This window comes from Phyllostomus hastatus, unplaced genomic scaffold (genome assembly GCF_019186645.2).
Source record: "Phyllostomus hastatus isolate PE091 unplaced genomic scaffold, TTU_PhHast_1.1 phas_contig_40, whole genome shotgun sequence".
NCBI lineage: Eukaryota > Metazoa > Chordata > Mammalia > Chiroptera > Phyllostomidae > Phyllostomus > Phyllostomus hastatus.
In genome coordinates this window covers 42061147-42082660 of record NW_025333872.1, presented here as the reverse complement: position 1 = coordinate 42082660, position 21514 = coordinate 42061147, and the positions used below count along the sequence as shown (strand labels likewise).

The 21514-nt window shown below is 37.1% G+C and overlaps 1 protein-coding gene across 7 annotated transcripts in view; it reads left to right on the top strand.

The window, feature by feature from the left end:
- MDN1 (midasin AAA ATPase 1) overlaps positions 1 to 21514 on the top strand; it is a 139026-nt gene that overhangs the window by 31267 nt on the left and 86245 nt on the right. For all 7 annotated transcript variants that reach the window (XR_006786102.1, XM_045842555.1, XM_045842556.1 and 4 more), the window contains exons 13-29: positions 1926 to 2038; positions 2556 to 2704; positions 3314 to 3374; positions 8692 to 8903; positions 9476 to 9579; positions 10821 to 10965; positions 11481 to 11577; positions 12555 to 12668; positions 13477 to 13624; positions 13864 to 13974; positions 15295 to 15446; positions 16112 to 16290; positions 16871 to 17079; positions 17470 to 17616; positions 19203 to 19344; positions 20713 to 20847; positions 20929 to 21067. Coding sequence is in view for 6 of the 7 variants with exons in the window: in XM_045842555.1 (XP_045698511.1) it covers positions 1926 to 2038; positions 2556 to 2704; positions 3314 to 3374; positions 8692 to 8903; positions 9476 to 9579; positions 10821 to 10965; positions 11481 to 11577; positions 12555 to 12668; positions 13477 to 13624; positions 13864 to 13974; positions 15295 to 15446; positions 16112 to 16290; positions 16871 to 17079; positions 17470 to 17616; positions 19203 to 19344; positions 20713 to 20847; positions 20929 to 21067 (2357 nt within the window). In the remaining variant the exon portion in view is untranslated. The remainder of the gene's footprint in view (positions 1 to 1925; positions 2039 to 2555; positions 2705 to 3313; positions 3375 to 8691; positions 8904 to 9475; positions 9580 to 10820; positions 10966 to 11480; positions 11578 to 12554; positions 12669 to 13476; positions 13625 to 13863; positions 13975 to 15294; positions 15447 to 16111; positions 16291 to 16870; positions 17080 to 17469; positions 17617 to 19202; positions 19345 to 20712; positions 20848 to 20928; positions 21068 to 21514) is intronic.

The following is a 21514-nucleotide window of genomic DNA, read 5'->3' as shown; positions in this document are numbered from 1 at the left end:
CCATAATTGCCGCCTCTGTCAAAGTTAGTAGTTTCCTTGCTGCCTTTCATGGCCATAAAGCTCTCACCACCTTTAGATGAATAGTTTTTCATGTGTTCCACATTCTGAAAGTGAGCTTCTTGGTGTCCTGTGGCAAATTCATGCCTTAGTCTCCACTGTTAGGATGTTATTCTGTAGGCTCAGGACTGGAATTATGCCTTAGTAACACCTTTATAGTTTTGTGCACGAGTAGTTTTTTTCCAGCCTTATTTTTACAAAGATTTTATTTATTTATTTTCAGAGAGAGGGAATGGGAAGGAGAGAGAGGGAGTGGAACATCAACGTGCAAAAGAAACAGTGATTAGTTGCCTTTCAATCCCCCCTCCCCCCACCAGTGACCTGAACTGCAACCCAAGCATGACCAGGAATCGAACTGGCAACCTTTCAGTTTGTAGTATGACACCTAACCCACTGAGCCACACTGGCCAGTGCAGATTTTTTCCCAGCTTTTTCTTTAAAAAAATTTTTTTTAAAGATTTTGTTTATTTTAGAGAGAGGGGAAGCGGGGGAGAAAGAGAGGAGAGATATATCAATTGATTGCCTCTTGCATGCCCCAACTGGGGACCTTGCCCATAACCCAGGCATGTGCCTTGACTGGGAATCAAAGAGGTGACCTTTTGGTTCACAGACTGGTAGTCAGTCCACAGAGCCACACCAGCCAGGGCTCTAGCTTTTTAAGTTAATATCTTCAGACATTGGAAAAGTTGAAAAGAATGATATTCAATGAACATCTGTATACACACTACTTAACTTCATTGCTGACATTGTTAATATTTTGCCATTCTTGTTTTATATCAAAATACAAATATTTGGAGGAGAGAGCCTTTTAGCAGTGGTGTTGGTAACTGTACAAGTGTCTGGGGCCTATCGTGAGGCACGTGTCTGGCATTCCCAAATAAATGGTGATTAAAAAACCTTATGTCAGGAACTGAAATAGTTAGAGGTGCTCCTTAGGCTGTTGAAACTGTTGGGCTGGTTTTGGCCTCAAGTATCAGAACACCTCCTTAAATGGGTTTAAACAATAAAATTGAAGTAGGCGAGAGAAATCAAACTACCACCACTGGCTTTGATTGATCAGTGTTCATTCCTTTTGGTTGAAGATGGGTTCACCTTCCCTGAGTCCTTTGCCCCTTTCATCCTACCCAAACCTGATCAAAATCTGGGTTCTCCGGGTTAACAATAAACGACAAGTGTGAGAAAGAGATGGCAGCTGGGTAGATGTCCTGGAGTGTCTATCACAGCTTCTCTTTTTGCTTTGTCTGTGGTTAGATGTACCAGGGTTTGTTCAAGTCACTGTTTCCTGCATTATGTTAGAAATTGAGTTTTTAAAATTTTTTTTATTGATTTTAGAGAGAGAGAGCGGGGGAGAGAAACAATGACTTGGTGTTCCACTTACTAATGCATTCATTGATTGATTTTTGTATGTGCCTGGACTGGGGATTGAACCCACAACCTTGGTGCATTGGGCTGTCACTCTAACCAGCTGAGCTACCCTGCCAGGGCTTATGTTAGAAACTTAAACTAGAAGGAGGCATAGCTGAAGAAAATGTCTTTGATTTTTTTTTTTTCTTTCATATCTTTTCAAGGGAGAGTTTCTGTTCTCTCTATTGAAGTACCGGTATGTCAATGTGTTCTAGATTTAGGTAGATCTTATTTGCATGAATAGAAAGTACTATCACAGGGAAACGTTCATAGCCAGTGTTTTTAAAAATGTTAGAAATTTGGAAAGTTAAAAGATAAAGTCATTAAAAGCTAACTTGCCTTTTTTGGAAGTACACAGTGCCTCTTAGTAAAGGGATATTAGAGGGTCACAGTAAGCCTGATGGCTGAGGGAATGTTTAAAGAGTACAAAATGTTACTCAGATAAAATCTTTCCCTTCCCATAGGCTGAATTTTTCTGTCAACTCTATAAACCAGAAATTGTGATCAATGAGCTAGACGTGCAAGTGGGTCGAGTGCGGCTTCTACGGAAACAGAGTGAGGCTGTTCACATGCAGAGGTAAAGAGGGTTCCTGACTAATACAACTGCGGAGTTGTTAGGAACTTAATGGTAGGCCTTGTGCAGCACCTTTGAGCTACACATGTATCTGAATGTGATCTCTCCAGGGCATGGGATGGCGTGGAGCAGTGTTTTCCCAAAGTATGTTCTATGAAACTAGATAAATTTGGGAGGAAGGCTATTCAACCCACTACAACTAATAACTGTTATTATCCAGATTTTACAGATGCAGAAACTGAGGCTAAGTGAGGTTAAGTAATTTGCTCAAGGTGATATAGCTAGTATAGCTAATGTCTTATCTTACTGGCGGTTTGAATCGCCAGAGTGTATACTCAATGTTTGTAGAATGAATGAGTTCTGCATTTTATATGTTGTAAGGATATCTGTTAGAACATGGAGAGTTACTTGGGGTTGTCTTCTCATTCTTGTTTGTTGAGTCCAGAAAATCTGGTTCCTCAAAGCAACACTAACAGAAGGGGCCTTTCTCTGAACTGCTTTCTTACTTTCCCCTTCCCAGGGAGAAGTTCACTTTTGCTGCCACGAGACCTTCCTCTGTTCTTATTGAACAGCTTGCAGTGTGTGTTAGCAAAGGAGAGCCCGTATTGCTGGTGGGAGAGACCGGGACTGGTAAAACCTCTACTGTACAGTACTTGGCTCATATTACAGGTAACTCCTAGGAGGCCAGCACCCCAAGAATTAAACATTTCACACTGACTGTCTTTCTTCTCTCCTGGAAATAAAGTTAAAAGAATACTGGAGTTTAAAATAAAGTGCTACCACTCCACTTTTCCTAGTAATAACCACTGTTAATGGATTGGCATTAACTGTTTTTAGTTCTGCTCTATGGTCTGCAGATACATTTGCATATAGATTTGATTTTGTTTTGAAATAAAAGGGATTATGCTCTGTGTATTGCATTTAGTTAAGCAAATTGGACATCTTTAAAAACAAGAGCCTCATTTCTATTCTAATGGCTAAGTAACATTCCACACTGGACATTTATTTCATTCTAATTTATAGACATTGATTTACTGAAGGACTTTTGTTGCATTCAGTTATCTGATTCCAGAACAATAATACACAGTGAATCATGTTATACATACCTCCCTGAGGTAGGTGAAATTTTTGAATCTGAAAAGCAAAGCAAGAGAATCAGAGGAAATGCACATTTAAAGATTTGCCCTATGCCTGTGTCCACACATCCGTAAGGATCACACTGGATTTTACCAGTTTTTATATTTTTGGATTGACCCTTTCACCCTTTCTTTTATAAAGGCCACCGTTTGAGGGTCATCAATATGAATCAACAGAGTGACACTGCAGACTTACTTGGAGGGTAAGTGTGGCTTAAATTTTTTTTCTTGTTATTTTGTGTTCACTGCTTGACATAGGAAATACTGTTCTCTTACAAAGCTCAAAACTAGCCTTGGAAAAATGTTCAAATTCTTGTACCCCTACCCCAGCGGGGTATTTATTGGAATTTACTGAGAACCTTTTGTGTGTATCGATGTTTCTCTTCATTTTAAAGAGCATTTGAGGTTCTGGCTGTTAAAGATTATGCTGACAGGGGGAGGGGAAAAGAAGATAAATATGTAATCAACTAATATTTGTGAGTGCAGTTGCCTGTCTAAAACGTACATTGTGGAGTTACAGTTTTCTAGCTATATTCTGCCGCCCTTAGATTGGCTTTGAAACATTAAGTAGCTCTCTGCTTGATTAAATGTTGCCCATGGGCTCCACTGTGGTCATTAAAATGCCCCCTTCTCTGTTGGTGTTTTTGAATATGTAGTTTTACAAACAGTTTTAGTTTGGTCTGAAGGCTGTAATGCTGATGGATACTATTGGCATACCTTACGTTGAGCGACATTAGGATCTGTCCTACTAACGCTAAATAATTGCTTTTAAAAACCCTGAAAGTCATAAAATAACAAATTTGTTGTCCTTTTTGCTCTTTATGGCATCTGATATAAAGCTTTTCACTTACCTCTTTTTTTGAGGACATGCTGTAGCAGTATTTTTGTTTTCACTCTTTATCTCTCATCTCTCACTGCTCTGGGCGTTGTGCTGTCAGTACCTCGGAGTCCTTCAATTGGTGCTTTTCCTTAGCTTACCCTCCCAACTCATTGCTTCTATTCAGCTCTACACGTATTACTCATTTTGTACTCAATTAAAGCTTTTAAATTTATATTCTGGCTTAAAATTAATTAGCTAAGGCTTATCTTTCCTACTCTTAGTTCAACTTTGTTGTTTTTCCCCAGTGATCTACTTTGTTTTTATTTTATTTTTGTTTAGTTAACTGATAGTTAATTTCCTCATTTTTTCATTCAGATACTTGGCATCCTGTTCTTACTACTATATGGAATTTGTTATTTAACTGGGCATGTCTGTCATACTGTGTTATTTCTATTCTATATATATTTTTTATGAGTGTCCTACTGTTTAGTATCTCTAACACAAATGGTATTAATCTTAAAGTAATTGAGCATGGACTAGGTATGTCTCTTTTAAAAATTTTTAGTGTTATATCAGCCATGGCAAGTAGTTTTAAATGTAGCAACTACGTAGGAACCCATTTGCATCCTGATGCAATTAATTAATAATACAAAAAAGGTTGGAATCAGTGTGATAACTGGAATTTCGGGTTGATGCCAACGTGGTAAAAAGAATATATATCCGTTTTTCCTCGTTACTAGGTTAACATTAATTATCACAAGAAAAGTTACATACACTTCAATTTTTGTGTGGTTGGAAATATGCTATGTTTACTATACTTTTGTATTAATGGAAAGTGGTATAAATCAAATCATTTTAATATAATGTGATGTATGGATGACTCCCTTGGTTAAGAATCCTTGAATATAAGATAGGAAGACCAAAAATTATTTTTAAAAGGCAGGGAAGTGGAAAACAAAATTCAGGAATAGGCAAGGGGAGAGGATAGAAAAGGTGTATAGTTGTATATGCTTTTTGGGATGTATGGTTATTTTCATCTATTTCATTATATTTTATAATTTATTAGACATATTTTGCATGTATCAGATACTATGGTAAAAAATAATAGAAGTTTATAGACCTTTAGGTCTATTCATTAGTTTGAAAATCTGCATCTTTTAGATTGGTTTTTAAAAAATTTTTAAGGCTAAAGACACTTTCTAAAAAAGAGATTTAAACTTAAACTACATTACTACAGAATGCCTCTGATCTGTGTTAGTGTACTACCCTTTGTGTTTTGATTATTGTTAATGTGGTATATCTTTTCCTTCATTTAATTTTTAACTCATTTAGTCATATTTGAAGTGAGTTTCTGGTGGGCAGCACATAGACCTTCAGATTACCTGTGAAAAGAGAACTAAACCAAATTTCAATAGAGTTGAGGGTGGAGAGAGCTTATGTGACTCTGGAAAAGAGCAGATGGAACAGAGGACTTAGAAGAAACAGGTGATACCATTTCAGAAAGAGAAAGTCTAGAAAGTGGCAAAATACAGAGTAGCTTCATAGCAGTGACCTTGGGAAAGAGCATTGGGAGGCACACCCTCTGAGGGAGAAAGAGAGGCATAGTGAAGAGAGGCATAGCCTTGGAGAATTTGGCAGTAAAGGAAAGAAGAAAATGAGAGGAAAATTAAAGGTCTCATAGAAAGAAAATGGCAGTCCCTGCCATCCTCCTCCTCACCACCACCACCAATAGAAAGATTCGTAAGGGAAACTGCACAGGGGAGAGCAGGCCAGAAGTGCATGCTCACAATGTGGGAATACTGACCCCGAAGTGCAGAGAAGTGCTTATTGTTTCAGTTACTTGGTGTATACTATTTTTGGTTGCTTTTACACTTCATGTTCTTTCACATTCTACGTTATAATTTTGGAGAGTCATTTTCCTTTGAGATGCTTTCAGATGAATGCCTATATGCAGTCTCTGTGTACATAACAGGTATTGGGTTGGCCATCAGTATGTTTTTTTCCATTAAATAAAAACACATTTAAAAATTTTCACCAATAACTTTAATGATTTGGATATCCTGATTATGGAAGCTATCTCCCATGTGGTAAAGCATTGACTGTTCTCAGTTAATGTCTTGATTTGATCTCTGTCAACTTCAACTGGTCTGCCTGACCGTGGAGCACATGTCCAGTGAGAGATCTCCAGCAAGAAACTTCATAAACCACTTTTGACACATTTGATCTGTCACAGCACCTTCTCCATACACTGCACAAATCTTTTCTTATGTTTCAGTTGCATTCTTACCTTTCTTGAGATAATAAAGCATAATATGCCAAAAATGTTTATTTTCTTCCATCTTCAGTATTAAAATGGCCACACAAAAATTCACTAATTTTGATAATTTTTTTAAAAGTATACACTGATACAACAGCTGTCACAGTATAATCTAACAAAATTGTTTGGAATGAAGTTAAAGACAAAAATTGTTTGGAATGAAGTTAAAGACAACTAAGCACTACCAGAGCCATCTTATGGGGAAAAAACTAAACAAACTTTTTGGCCAACCCAGTAGAACTTGAATTACTTTCCATGGGGGCTAGGTATCCTAGGCCTGCCGCCCCCTCCCCTTTAGGTTGCCCTTGAGGCATCTTTTCTCTGCAGAAGACACTGGGGAAACCTGCTCTGTAATGCTTCCTAGTTTGATATGCCAGTTCTCCCATGTGTCAAGTTGGTTCCAGTTGAGATTTGTGTCATAGTTCATTTTTTTGTTTTTTCTTGTGTGAAATGTATGTATGTTTGCTCATTTTTAATCACTTGAAATGTGTATTGGCTTAACTGTTTCAGGCACTATGCTGAGCTTTAAATGAATGGACTTTTTCAGGAACTCAGTCTAATCTGAAATATTAAGCCACTTTCATTCATGAATTCAGTAGACTGAGACAGTTAATAATCATTATGATTATAACAGCTAACTCTTCAAAAATGTTTTTTCATAAAGCTAACTGGTATTTTCGTTCATGCCCCAGACACTAAATGGAACCTTTTATTTGTGTTAACCCACTTGGCCTTCTTAACAGCCATGAGGCACAGACTGTTAATTATCTCCATATTATACAGGAGAGAACTGAAGCACACAGAGATTGAGTACCTTGTTCAAGGTAATGGCTGGTCTGTGATTTGGACTCAGGCAATCTGCCTTGAACATGTGTTCTTACTATTCTGCCTCAGTTAGCTTTGAATCCTATTTATAGTATCATCTTTAAGACTAACAGTTTTATTTAAATAATGTGTATTTTAATTTCTTACCACTTCTCTTGTCTTTCCAGTTCATCTTCTTTTGCCTGGTCCAGAGCATGGATCTGTCATCTTTGCTTTCACTGCTAACCTCCTCGAAGTGTCTTCCATTTAGTAGTTACAATGATCCTTTAAAATGTGGACCACATTACATCAGTCTCTTCCTCAAATATGCCCCCCAGAACACCCACACACTTCTTAGTCCATTTTGAATATAATACAAAGGCTTTCTTCTGGCCTGTAAAGAAAACCCATCACAATCTGTGTTGGCAGTTCTCTGACATGATATCCTTCCTTTAGCTCTTATTGATTAGATAGATGTAAATGGTGGAGGAGCAGGGCCTTGTGGGTGGTGTTTATTCAGTGCCTAACACGTGACAAGTACTGAGTAAATTTTTGTTGAATATATGGAGTAAAGAAAGGCCTTTACTGATGACTGGCGCTTACTGGGAAGTAAAAATGACTTTGAAATTCTTACACTTTTCCTTTCTGGAATCAGACTCGTTGATACAGATTCTCAGTGTCAGGACCTTGTTTCTCCCTTGCAGGCCAATGAGTAAATAGGATCTGTGAGCTCTCTACTGTGTTTGACTATTCTAAAGCATATTTTGGTATCACTTTGGTTCTCAGATTGTTTTTCTTGGAAATAAATTTTATAGCATCATCCTTGAATTGTAACATTTAGTATCTTAGGCTGTGGAAAATTGTGTATTTGAGATTGATTTCCCAGGAACAATTAGTGCCTCTCAGGCAACTTATTTTTTAACTAGAGCAGTGTTTCTTGACTCTTAATTATTAACTTCCTCCTGCCCCCAGCTGTTAAATTGAAGTTTAATTTAAATGAATTTCCTAACTTCCCAATCAGAGAAATTAAATGGTAAGGAATAAGAGAGAATCTAAAATACAATGGAATAAAAAGTTGAGCTGTGGAGGTTCACAGACTTTTGTAATATTTAAGGTTATTTTTACCAATATTTATCTCTTTGGCAGCAGTACTTGCCCTCTCCCTCAGTTGAGAAGGCATGAACTGAGTTCACATTGCTTAGGTAAATCACTTGCAGATGTTGTGTTTCTTATTCTACAATATCCTGAAAAAATTTTGGTTATCTTAATAAAGAATGTTTTATCATTAAGTCCTATACATGACTAATATTATTTAAACATTAGTAAAATAAATGACATGCCTTTCAGTGCCCAACTAGGAATTTCATTTTTTTTTTATGTTTACCTAATGCTAGTTTTTACCTTTAGTGTAGACTCTTTTTCTGCATTATAGCTTAAAACTTTAACAGAGTTTAAGTATATTCCTATTACTTCTGATTTTGAGTGAATGAAATCTTAGACTTATTCCTGTTTTCTTAGTTACTGTTTTTATGCTCTGTTAGCTTCAGTGGTTGTGAGTCACCTTTACTGTTTGTTTCAGGTATAAACCAGTGGACCATAAGCTTATTTGGTTACCCTTAAGGGAGGCATTTGAGGAACTCTTTGCCCAGACATTTTCCAAGAAGCAAAACTTCACATTCTTGGGGCACATTCAGACCTGTTACAGGCAGAAACGGTGGCATGATCTTCTCAGACTGATGCAGCATGTGCACAAGTCGGCTGTCAGCAAGGATGGAAAGGAGAGCGAAACTGGTAAGAATGTGACCCAGGCTGCTAGTGAGAGGGCACGAGGCTGGGGCCAGGTTAGTGGAATAAGAAAAAGGTTTAGGTGGGGAATGAAGCAATGCGAATTGGGGCTTTCTAGGACTTAGGGCAAACGTGACTAATTTTGAAGTATTGCTGCTCCCATGATTCTAGGCATGATTTCCGTAAGGACCTTTGGTTGGCGTGGCGATGTACAGGCACCACTTCAGTGTCAGTTACATTTCCTTAGAAAAAGATTAATTCCAGAAAGCTGGGTTCCACAGCCCAAGGGGCTTTTGGTAGCTTAGTTATCTTCTCTGTGCTTTCTCTTCTATGAAATGCAAATAAGAGCACCTACTTCAAAGGGGTGTTGTGAAGAATAAGTTGGTTAATTAATGCATGTACATAAGCATTTGAATGAATTGACTAGTATTGTAGCCAGCACTTAGTAAGTGTTTGGGCTTTTTAAAAATCTACTTCTAATGTGTTTGATTTTTGTGTGTTTTGTTAATTGTATGTTTTTGTGTGTTTATATATATTACAATTAAAAGGTGTTACATTCTGGTCTTTATTTTTTCTAGGGTCACTCCTAAAAGAGAAATGGGAAGCATTTGGTCTTAGACTCAACCATGCCCAACAGCAGATGAAAATGACTGAAAATGCCCTCTTGTTTGCCTTTGTAGAGGTATTTTGCTTTAGTTATTAAAGTTAAGGCACAGTTGAGTTGAATCAAAATGCAAGTTTTATGCAGGTTTCTGTTTTGTATTACCTTCATGTTGATATTTTAAGTGTTTGCTGTTCAAGACTTAAATACTTAATGAAAAAACATGGGGAAGATCTTGAAAGATGTTCTTATATAGAAATTACAGAGTTTTGATGAGCATTATTATTCATAAAGATGGCTGTTGAGAACAGCTAGCGAATTCTTTGTTTCCTTGCTGTGTGCATATGAGAGCCAGAGCAAGTGCAGTAAGTAGCTAGGGTCTATTCACGTTATGCCCCATTTTTTATTACAGTGTGTGAGTAGCTCTACTCTTTTCTGTCCTGTGACCCTATAGGAAAGATTAGTGTAATTAAATGTTCGTGACCTAAGATTTAAAAATTTCTACTTTTGAAAATTTGTTTCTGTGATATTCCTTAGATCAAATCCTAAGGGAGGTGAGGGTCTTACTTGAGATGGTGTTTCGGTATGAGGGAAAGTCACTGAGCCATATGTCCTTCAGCGTGGAAAGTTGGGTCATCAGTGCTTATTGTATTGTGATTATTTCTAAAATAGCCAATTAAAATGTCAGGTGCTCTCAAAGTAGACTTTATACCTATTTCATGACTTAGCATTATACTGTTTAGTACACTTGTTCTTTTTTAAAATAAATTTGTATAAGATTCTTTGTCAGGATTATTATGAAAATAAAGTTGCAAAGCAATTTAATAATAGTAAAACAATACAGTTTTTTGATGTCAACACTGAGATTTTTATTACTCTTGGACTAGAACTCTTAGAAAACTAGGAACAATTCATTTTGATATTCTTCAGCAACTGGGAAAGGCTACATATTACAACTTCTATACATCTTTGATTTACTCCTTTATCTGATATATTCATAGCTTGACCCTGTAGTTATTTTGGATGCTTTTAATAACCATCTGAGTACCTTTAAACATGTAAATACGTTGTTATCATTTACGTCCTCTCCTTATAGTGAAATGATCTAGTTTATCGCATCTCACTCTTAGGCTCAAAGTTATTCCCTTGATCCTTTTAGACATAAAAAGTTTACTTAGCTTGGTCTTAACTCTGACAGTCAGCTAGCAACCATTTGGAGAATTTTGACCTTGCCTCTATTTTCTAACCCTGCTTATATAACTTTGTAGTGAGTGTATCCTTATTTTAAATGGATCTTACCATTTTTCTTTCTCTTCTTCTAGGGTACGTTAGCTCAGGCTGTAAAGAAAGGAGAGTGGATCTTGTTGGATGAGATTAATTTGGCTGCTCCAGAAACATTAGAATGTCTCAGTGGTTTACTCGAAGGCTCCTCTGGCTCTCTGGTGTTGCTGGATCGAGGAGACACAGGTAAGGCTTGACCCCCTTGGAGTCTGATTTGCAGCCAGGTCTATTGGCCTCTTTAGAGTGAGAATCTATTAGGTGGAATACATGGGCTGTCCAGTTGGATTTGTTTATTCCATAAGTATTTACTTTCTGTAAAAGTTGTATTATTAGGTGGTATGGGGAATTCAAAGAAGAAGATAATTTGTCAAGGCACATGAGTAGTAGATAATGACATGCACAATTAGTGGGAAAATATATGCTTGTAAATAGGTAATAAAACATAAATGACAGTGAACAACCATATCTATAAATGATAGAATGGCAGCATAAAATTAAATGTGTACATAGGTTTGGAAACTAATACACGTGGGGTGTCAGAAGAAGGATGGTTTGACCAGCCAACAACAATCCTGCTGAGCCTGTGGCAGGGTGGTTTGGCCTGGGGTCCTGTGTAGTTAGATAGTCATCCCTTAGGGGCCTGTGGCTAATGACTGACTTGATTGACAAGTTCTTGAGAATTTATAATTTTCTCTTAACAGAACCACTGGTTCGTCATCCTGACTTTCGTTTATTTGCCTGTATGAATCCAGCAACTGATGTGGGCAAAAGAAATCTCCCACCAGGAATTAGAAACAGGTGAGGGGACGTGGCCTGGTTCCTCAATACTTTTTAAAAGTTTTCCTTTTTTATTGTTTGTAATATTAACATAACCAAACCCTGTAACAATGCTTGAAATTTCTTGACCACTGATAATCTTCCTTATTTGTTATATTCCTTTACTTTCTATAGGTGGTATGGATACAGAGTATTCCAGAATTCTGAAATATTTGTCCTTTGGGTTGGTAGTATGACACTTAATGGATCATGGATATTGTTGAGAACAGAAATCTTTGCTTCTTCAAATAGCCTGTAGCTGTTAGAAAAACTTCACATAAGGATATAACAATATAATAGTATAAGTGTCTATTAGACACAGAGGCCTCTTAGATTGGCTAATGATTTATAAAAGGTCTTGTACATTTCAGTTTTCATCATTAAGCACTGATTGACGTGAGCAAGGTGCTTAGTTATTCGTGTTTTATGTATGTGGCTCTTGGGAAAAGACAAATGACTTTATTTGTTATTGGTAAGTCTTTTGTTGAATTTTAAGTTTTAAAACAGTGTTAGTTGTATTAGTAATAAAATTGGTAATAAATTAGTAATGAAATAAAAATAGGAAAATTTTATGAACTACAACTATGTGTTTTCCTTTGATACAGCTATTTTGTTTTTCATGGTGAAGGGGCTTTTTGTTGCATGTATTTTTTATTACGTGTACTTACGATCAAAAACACCTGAAAATTAGGATAGCTAAGTCTTATTTTTGTAACTGTTTCTTGCAAGGATTGTAAGTAGAAGACTTCCTTTCAAAGAAGAAATAGTGGAAGATTTTTGGTAATAGTTACAGTATTTTTTATTTTGTTATGGTCAATCTGTATCATAAGTTGGATAACTATTATGTTTTATACTAGAAATAGTTAAAATGAGTTCATATAACTTCTATTTTTCATTTTTTATTATCAGAATAGTTGTCTTAACCCCAGAAAAATGGTTATGTAATAATTGTTGCACAGGTTCACAGAACTTTATGTAGAAGAACTGGAAAGTAAAGAAGACTTACAGATTCTTATTGTGGACTATTTGAAAGGATTGAGTGTGAACAAGAGCACAGTGCAAGGAATCATAAAGTAGGTACTTTTCGGTTTCCCTGTGAACCTTTCCTCTGAACATAAAAATGTGTGCCCTTTCATATTATTGTTCCTTTTTCTCCTCCTAACTGGAGAAAACTGATGGAAGGATTATTACTTAGACTAAAATTTGGAGCCTTATGAACTTCCTTGTACTTTTCCTAACAAGAGAAAGAATGTGTAGTTAGGGTATAAAGAGGCAAGCCAAAACCTGTTTGGACAAGAACCTGGATTTCACTGTGTCACGTACTTGGTTATATTTGATCTTATGGTAGCTGGTCATAAATTTCTTGCACTCCATATTTCAGTCTGAAACTCTATCTTGTCATCTTCTAACTTCTCAAATGTGTGGTAATGATAGTAGTAATTGGTCACCATATCTTCGTGCTTTTTAATTTTAACATTTTGTCATTATTGATTTTAACCATGGCCTTTTAAAACACTGTGATTTTGGTTTTTTCTGTGTGCTTATTCATCCCCATTATGGATTTGCCCCTCATATTAAAACTGACTCTGGAATACTGTGTTTGGACTCAGTATATTCTCATTAAGGTTCTCTCACATCTCAGTATCTTTTATTTTTTTCCCTCTCCTATTTCTATCTTGAAAGAAAACTGATAGATCTTCACTTACTATTTTGAAACAATACCTCTGAGTGTGTGAAAAATATATTTTAAGAAAGAATGAGAGGTTTGGTGCATGCTCTAGAAAGTTGTATGTAAGCTTGGCCACCTAATCTGTAAAAATGGCTTTTGGGAACAATAGTAGAATAATGAGTAAAGTCACCTGAAGTGCATCCTCTTTGTAGCTTCTACAGAGATGTGCGGAAAGAATCTGGGACAACACTGGTGGATGGGACGGGCCATAGACCTCACTACAGCCTTCGGACTCTCTGCAGGGCCCTGAGATTTGCAGCCTCCAATCCATGTAGCAACGTCCAGCGCTCGCTCTATGAGGTGTTTCTGAAGTCTGGGTTTGAATGGAGTTTGGTGAATGGCTCACCATGGGGAGGGAGGGAATAGGGATGCATAGTCCAGGTTTGCTTGTGCTTTCCATTTAGTCAGATTGGCCCAGAACATTGTATACCAGAGCTACCCTGACCTTTGTTCTACTGTGGTATTTTTGTAAAAGTTGTTCTGGGAATCTGCCACTGCAGAAGAGTAATTAGTGTTCTGCATTTTTGTGTCTTTCCTAGGGCTTTTGTTTGGGCTTCCTAACACAGCTTGACAGGGCATCACACCCAATAGTTCAGAAGCTTATTTGTCAACACATTGTTTCTGGCAGTGTTAAAAGTCTGCTGAAGCAGGTATGTTTGTTTTTTGTTTCTGACTTGTTTAACAAATGAAATGCTGAATTATCAGGTGTTGGACTGTTTTTTTTTGTTTGTTTTTTTACAAAATTTCATTCTAATTATAAATCTGTTTCAAAAAGTTAAATATTAGATGGTAAAAATTCCCCATATTCCTGCTCTTTGGAGATTTAAACTCTATAGATAGTACTTTCCATCTAAATTTTGATATATGTGTGTGTTTGTACATTTGTCAAGGTGAAGCCTAATATGTATGTAATGTAAATGATATAAATGGGACTATCTCATAAGAATGTTCTTGTAATTTCTATTCTTAGCCTAACTAGATATATCTTCAAGTGAGGGGAATAAGTGTTCTAGAAGAGCACTTTTTCATAGCTGTAGATTGGACCACTATTTGAGCATCTTGATGTATAACAATAGTAATTTGTATAAATCAATAACTTTCACCATATCTTCAAAAGATTATGATTTATCCTCAGTGCTATATGTAATAGATTACCATATTTTGCCATGTAGAGTGTGCACTTTTTTGCCAAAATTTTTGAGGGAAAAGTAAGGACGGCATTATACACTGGTAGTATTAATGCTACATCTATATAAATGTTTTTATTTCTTTTATTTATGCTTATGCATTAAAAGTATAACTCAAGAAAGCAATAATGATATCGATATGCAAAATAATACTCTGGAATACTATAATTGGTTTTGTTTCTAAATTTAAATAAATAAAACTTGAATTAAAAATTCAATGAAAGATTTTTTTCCTGAAAGTTTGTGCCAGAAATGTGGGTGCGAATTAAACATGGGAGCATGTTATGCACAGCAGTGCATTATACACGACAACATTATACACGGTAGTTTCTTTGAGGAGTAGCTTTCATTTTTAAAGTCTTCCAGGGGATCCAGATGAAATAATGCAAAGCTCTCCTCACTTAGTACAGTACTGGTTCTATTTTGGGGAATGTGGTTTGTATGAAACACACGTGTTTTACCGAAATACTTCTTCAGAGTGGGAGTTTTGGTAGGTAAGAGAAGAGAGCTGAATCATAACCTGAGAAATTATTTTGATTCAGGTTTTCCCCCAAATTCATCTACCCCCACCTGAATTTAAAAACTAATACATGTCATTATTTTGTCTCATTCCTCGAAGTAATTTTATTTCCATATGTCATCCATGGATTTTGATGTTGCAGGCATCTAGAACAAGGCAGCATTCTTGGTGACAACTTCTTTTCTTACTTTCACCCCTTCCTGAAAGAATATCCTAGTTGTCACGGCATTGTGGGTTATTGCTGTAACTTTTGTGTCTTTCAGCCTATTCCAGAACCAAAAGGAGGTCGGCTTATCCAGGTTGAAGGCTATTGGATTTCGGTGGGAGACAAGGAACCTAAGATAGAAGAGACATACATTCTCACACCTTCTGTCAAGCTGAACCTGAGAGATATAGTCCGAGTGGTCTCTGCCGGGTGTGTGGGACTTTTCTCTTGCTGCTCTGAGGTTTTATTATTTTAGACATTGGTGACATTCTAGTCTTCCTTCCTTACCTGAATTTCAAAGTGGTTTATTGTTATTTATTGGCTAAGCGAACTTTCTCCTGGCACAAATCATTGTTTCTGGTTGTGCCATAGTGGAAGCCATATGGATGCAGATTATTTTGGTCATCTTTAAGGTTGCTTTTCAGTAGTTTTTCGATGAATACTCATTACCTGTTATTTATTAAGTGAATAACAGTGAGTCCCACTTACTGTTTCTCACAAGTAGTACAAGAGATTTTTCCTTAGTATTTTCTCAGGAACTGCTTTTACATAGAAATTTCTTTGGGCTTAAGAAATACTGCATCATTCAGGAATGACTATAAAAGGACACATGGACAAAACCAAGGGGCAAGGGAGGGATGTGGGGATGTCTGGGGTGGGGGTGGGGGAATGGTGGGGGGTAATTGCAGGCAATTATAATTGAACAACAATAAAAATTAAAAAAAGAAATACTGCATTAGTAGTACATAGGTATATAAAAATGTTCTTTTATGCTGATGTGACATGATATAGTTATTCTTTTTTAACATTACTTGAATTAATTCTGGTTTTTATGTGTTTTTTTTTTAATTGCTTTGTTGGCTGATCTTTTAAAGAACATATCCAGTGCTGATTCAGGGAGAGACATCGGTTGGTAAAACGAGCCTGATCCGGTGGCTAGCTGCAGCTACTGGTAACCACTGTGTGCGTATTAACAATCATGAGCACACGGATATTCAAGAGTACATTGGCTGTTACACATCTGACTCCTCAGGGAAGCTGGTGTTTAAAGAAGGTAGGATTGTTACTCTGTTTTCATGAGTGCAGGTGTTCATTCTTTTAGACCTGTTTCCCCAAGTAATCATTATCCTTTCCAGGTGAGGCACATGGACTGCTGCCATTACGGCTGGTTTTTCTTCCTAAGCTGCATGTTTTAGGAGTGATGCTTAAGGGTCCAGCTTCCTTTGGGCCCCACTAGAATTTTGTCAGCTGTAGTCAGGACTAGGGCCAAGTTTTGAAGAGGGCAGTTGAACTCCTACTTCATTTCCTGGATACTCAAAAGAATGGGGTGAGCATTGAGCAAGAGGGATGTTGGAAATTATGTGAGACTGTGATAATGTAAATGAAATTAAACTGTAGGGGGGAACATAAGTTGGAAATGTGATGTTTGTCAGCCTTGGCCCCCCTGTATAAAATAAAAAGGACTTTTAATTGAAAATTGTGCTTTGATATTCAACATCACAAATTATTTTGGGGCATGACTGGCTATGGAGAGTAATTTGCTTTGAAATTTCATGATAAATCTAGGGTTTGTTGATTTGTATAGAACTTTGGACTACTTTATGCACTAATTCTTGGTGTTTATTTCCTCCAAGGTGTTCTTATTGATGCTATGAGAAAGGGCTACTGGATTATTTTAGATGAATTGAATTTGGCCCCTACTGATGTGTTAGAAGCACTGAACAGACTGCTAGATGATAACCGTGAATTGCTCATAACAGAAACTCAAGAAGTTGTTAAAGCACACCCTCGATTTATGCTCTTTGCTACCCAGAATCCCCCAGGACTTTATGGAGGCAGAAAGGTATGCAGCATTTGTCCCTTGCTCCCATTTGTTACTGCATCAAGTAGTAAGTCTTCCTTGAAAGATGAGGTTTTTTCATCACTTTTGAAGGTTTTTTCTTTTTTAGTGAATAGCAGATACTCAATTTGGAAATGAAATGAAAAGGCCCCCCTTTTTTTTTTAAGATTGTATTTATTTAATTTTTAGAGAAGGAAGGGAGGGAGAAAGAGAGAGAAAGAAACATCAATGTGTGGTTGCTGGGGGTCATGGCCTGCATCAGGCATGTGCCCTGACTGGGAATCGAACATGCGACACTTTGGTTTGCAGCCCGAGCTCAATCCACTGAGCTACGCCAGCCAGGGCTGAAAAGGCCCTTTTTATCATGTTTTTTTTCCCCTCTGCCTTTCCCAGGTGCTTTCTAGAGCCTTCAGGAACCGGTTTGTAGAATTGCACTTTGATGAACTGCCAAGTTCTGAGTTGGAAACAATCTTGCATAAGCGGTGTAGCTTGCCACCCTCTTACTGCAGCAAGTTGGTTAGAGTCATGCTGGACCTTCAGGTATTTCATCTGTCACTTAACTTACTTAGTTTCTTTTTTAAGTTTATTGATTTTAAAGACAGAGAGAAAGGAAGGGGGGTGACAGTCAGACATTGATTTGTCATTCCTCTTATTTATACATTCATTGGTTGATTATTGAATGTGCCCTGAGTGGGGATTGGACACACAGCCTTGGTGTATTGGGGCTGTGCTCGAACCAGCTGAGCTACCCAGCCAGGGCATTTCACTTACTTTTAATGGAATGTGTTGATTATACTTGGTTGTCAAAATTTGATAGGTTCCTTAAGTATAAAAACAACAGCTCATCCATTTATTTATTTATTTTCAGAATAAGGATCTTGTCTTAAAATACATCTCATTAATATTTTTTGGTTTTGTTTTGTAAATCAACAATTTACTATATTTAAAAATTCTGATGTTATATTTGATGACAGTGTCCTATTTGTGGATAAAATTGGAACATTTACTTTAAGAGTTTGACATAAACACACTGAAATTTAGTTTTTTAAATGGATATGTTCCTTGAATGGACATAACTATGAGGGGGGACCAAAACAAAACAAAACAAAACAGAATTATCTTCTGGAAGGTGGGCACCTTGTAGTACAGGCTTCCCCCACTAGGTAAGTGTTCTTGGAACCCATCTGTATCAGTGCTCCAGCTGACATTATTGTGAGAGGCTACGTTTGGCTTCAGTGAAATTTTGCTGAAGACTCTTTCAACATCTTTGCCCATTTCATGATGGGTGATTTATGAGTGCACCTGCTCACACTGTGCTGAGTGTTCAGCTTTTGACCAAAATATGTGATCTCCTGCCTCACGAGCCTCACTGTTTATGTGATCTTGTCCCTGAGCTAGTTTTTTGTTTGTTTGTTTTGTTTTTCTGGATGAAAAAGTCCTCAAAGGGAAACATTTGCTGATGTGGAAGAGGTGGAACAAAAAGTAGCAGAAGCAACAAAGTTGACCAGTCCAAAAAATTGTTTTTGAGCAATGGAAAAAGATGTCTTGATAGGTGTATTTTATCACATGGAGAGAACTTTTGAAGGTGGCTGAATACAGAATTTTTTATAATACACAATTTTGTAAATAAATTTCTTTTTTGCGGGGGATGTCCTCCTACCTTGTAAAAAGATCCTTTTTGTGTGGCAAACCCTTGTCAACTCTGGAAAGCTACAGTTATCTTTTTTTTCTTCTCTTTGTTTCTCCAGAGGATCCCATTAATTAATTATGAGGTTAAAAGTGTTCTTTATCAGAATTTTACACTGTCAAGTTACTTTTCAGAAACTTAGTAATAATAAATATTTTTACTTCTGTGGTCCCACATTATGAAGTTACTTTCCCTGCATGTTTGCCTGCATTTGCATTCGTGGTCTTTTTCTGTATGGCATGTGAGATGGAATTCCATTGTTCATTTACTTTTTTTACATGAGTTTGCATTTTTCTTCAAATGATTACATCCCTTTACATTTAAGTTTAATATCAGTGGAATGAATAATTTTTATGGGGGCTTAAATTTTTTAAGATTTTTATGTGTTTTACTATGTGCCTGACATTGTCCGTTTTCATTTGTTTTGATTCATTAATAGTCCCACCGCAGAAGCTCGTCAGTGTTTGCTGGAAAGCAGGGCTTCATCACCCTTCGTGACTTGTTTCGATGGGCTGACAGATACAGGTTGGCTGAACAGACCGAAAAGGATTATGACTGGCTACAGCATTTAGCCAATGATGGTATGCTTTCAGTCAGATGCTCTCAAACCACAAAGTTATGTCAAATAGCACACTTTTTAATTAAAACAAACCTTGCCCAAATTGTGATCCATATGTACATTTTACTAGGTGTTTCAGGAACTGAGCCTTTCTCTCTCAAGTCCCAGCTGCTTTTCTAAGTGTTACTATTTCTGCAGGCCTCTGTGCTAATGCATTTTGGTTTCTAAGGTTTTCTCATTACTCCCTTCAGGTGGCCACCCTTGGGAGTTAGGCTATGGGCACAACACCTTCCCTCCAACAAGGTTTGTTAGGAATTAAGGCAGGTGGTTGGTGGTGCCTTTTGGACCACTTGTCTGCAATGTAGTGACTGGGAAGAGTCATACTGTGCCTTAAAGTCCTAGAAACCTGAAAGGTCAGATAATGTCAGAGTTCTGAGAGAAGGCAGTGATGTCACCTGAGACTCAGGATTGGTTATTCTGGTTTAATGTGTGTGAAGAATTTATGTTCTTCTTTATGATAGGCTAGAAAGTGTTTCAGAATGTTGTTCTGATTTGAAAGGTGCTGATGAATCATTAATGGGGTGGTTAGTGAGCATGGAGAGTAAGTAAAACTAACCTATAAGAATTGTAATTTCTCTTGTTTCTGGTAAATAATAAGAGGAACATACTAAGAAAAACTTTTTAATTGAAATATAACATGTGGTAAAGTGGGGTGAAACACTCTGTCATTTCATGTATAGCTCTATGTATTTTTACATATGTATGTACTTAATGTGAATCACTGCCTAGGCCAGGATTTAGAACTTCTGGTACCACAGAAGAGTCTTTTATGGTTCTTGCCAGTCTTACTTCCCCTGGAGGTAACCACTGCTTTGGTAATTAATTGATCACCAGTGATTGATTTTGCCTGTGCTTGGGCTTCATCTAAAAAGTATCATAAAATATGTATTCTGGGTCCGGCTTCTTTCCATTCACTCTGATGTGACCTACAGCCATGCTGTTATGTGTATCAGGACTTCATTCTTTAAAATATTATTGTGCTATAACCCTGTATATGGAGATACCATAATATGTTTAGCAATTCTCATGTTGACGGACATTTGGATCCTTTCCACTTTTTTGCTATTATGAATAAAGCTGCTCTGATTATTGCTGTATATGTTGTTTGGTACACACATGTGTTCATTTGTGTTTGAGTCTACTTAGAAGTAATGTTGCTGGAGCATAGGGCAGGGATATGGTTAGTCATAGTAAGGTCTCCCAGTTTTCCAAAATAGATCTTCAGATTTCTTTTCCTCCAGCAGCAGCTAATGAGAGTTGGCCACTGCTTTGTATTCTCAACTTCCCTTGGTCTTGACACTTGATGATTCCTCATTTTTATTTTTTTAAGGTTATATGCTTCTGGCTGGCCGAGTCAGGAAGCAGGAGGAGGTTGAAGTGATTCAAGAAGTCCTTGAAAAACATTTCAAGAAAAAGTTGTGTCCTCAATCCCTCTTCTCCAAAGAAAATGTCCTAAAATTGCTGAGTGAGTTGGTCAAAATACCCAAAGGAGAATGAGTTGGGTTATACTCATATTAGAATCTAAGTATTTATTCTATTTTGATAGGTAAATTGTCTACTCTCATGTCTACTTTGGAGTCCAAGTTCAGCCACATCGTGTGGACCGAGAACATGCGGAGACAGGCGATGCTGGTGGGAAGGGCCTTGGAATTCAGCGAACCAGTGCTGTTGGTTGGAGACACTGGGTAAAGCTCTGTGACAGTAACTGGTTATGAGGGTTCAGTTCAGTTCCATAGGATTACTTGAGTTATCTCGGAAGGACTCATCAGAAAAGCAATTTTTGTTTCCTCCCTTCCTCTTTTCTTCCTTTTCTCCCTTTTTAAGAAGCAATAAGAGATCTGTTACTTATTTCCTTCTACCTTTGGACCTTTGTGATGGGAGAATGATTTCTTGCATCATTATAACTGGGGTTGTTTTTTTTTCTATATTGTTACTTTTTTTAATGTAGTTTTTTCCTCTATATGTCCTATAGATATATAGAGAAAAGTAGCATGTGAGCTGTGTGTCTTGGAAGTCTGTAAGGATTGACTTTCCTATTGCTTGGTGGTGGTTAGTAGAAGTAGGAAAGAGTGGAATTCATATCCTGTTGTGCTGTTCTGGAACATGTCAGGGTGCTGGTGTTCTGGGGAAGT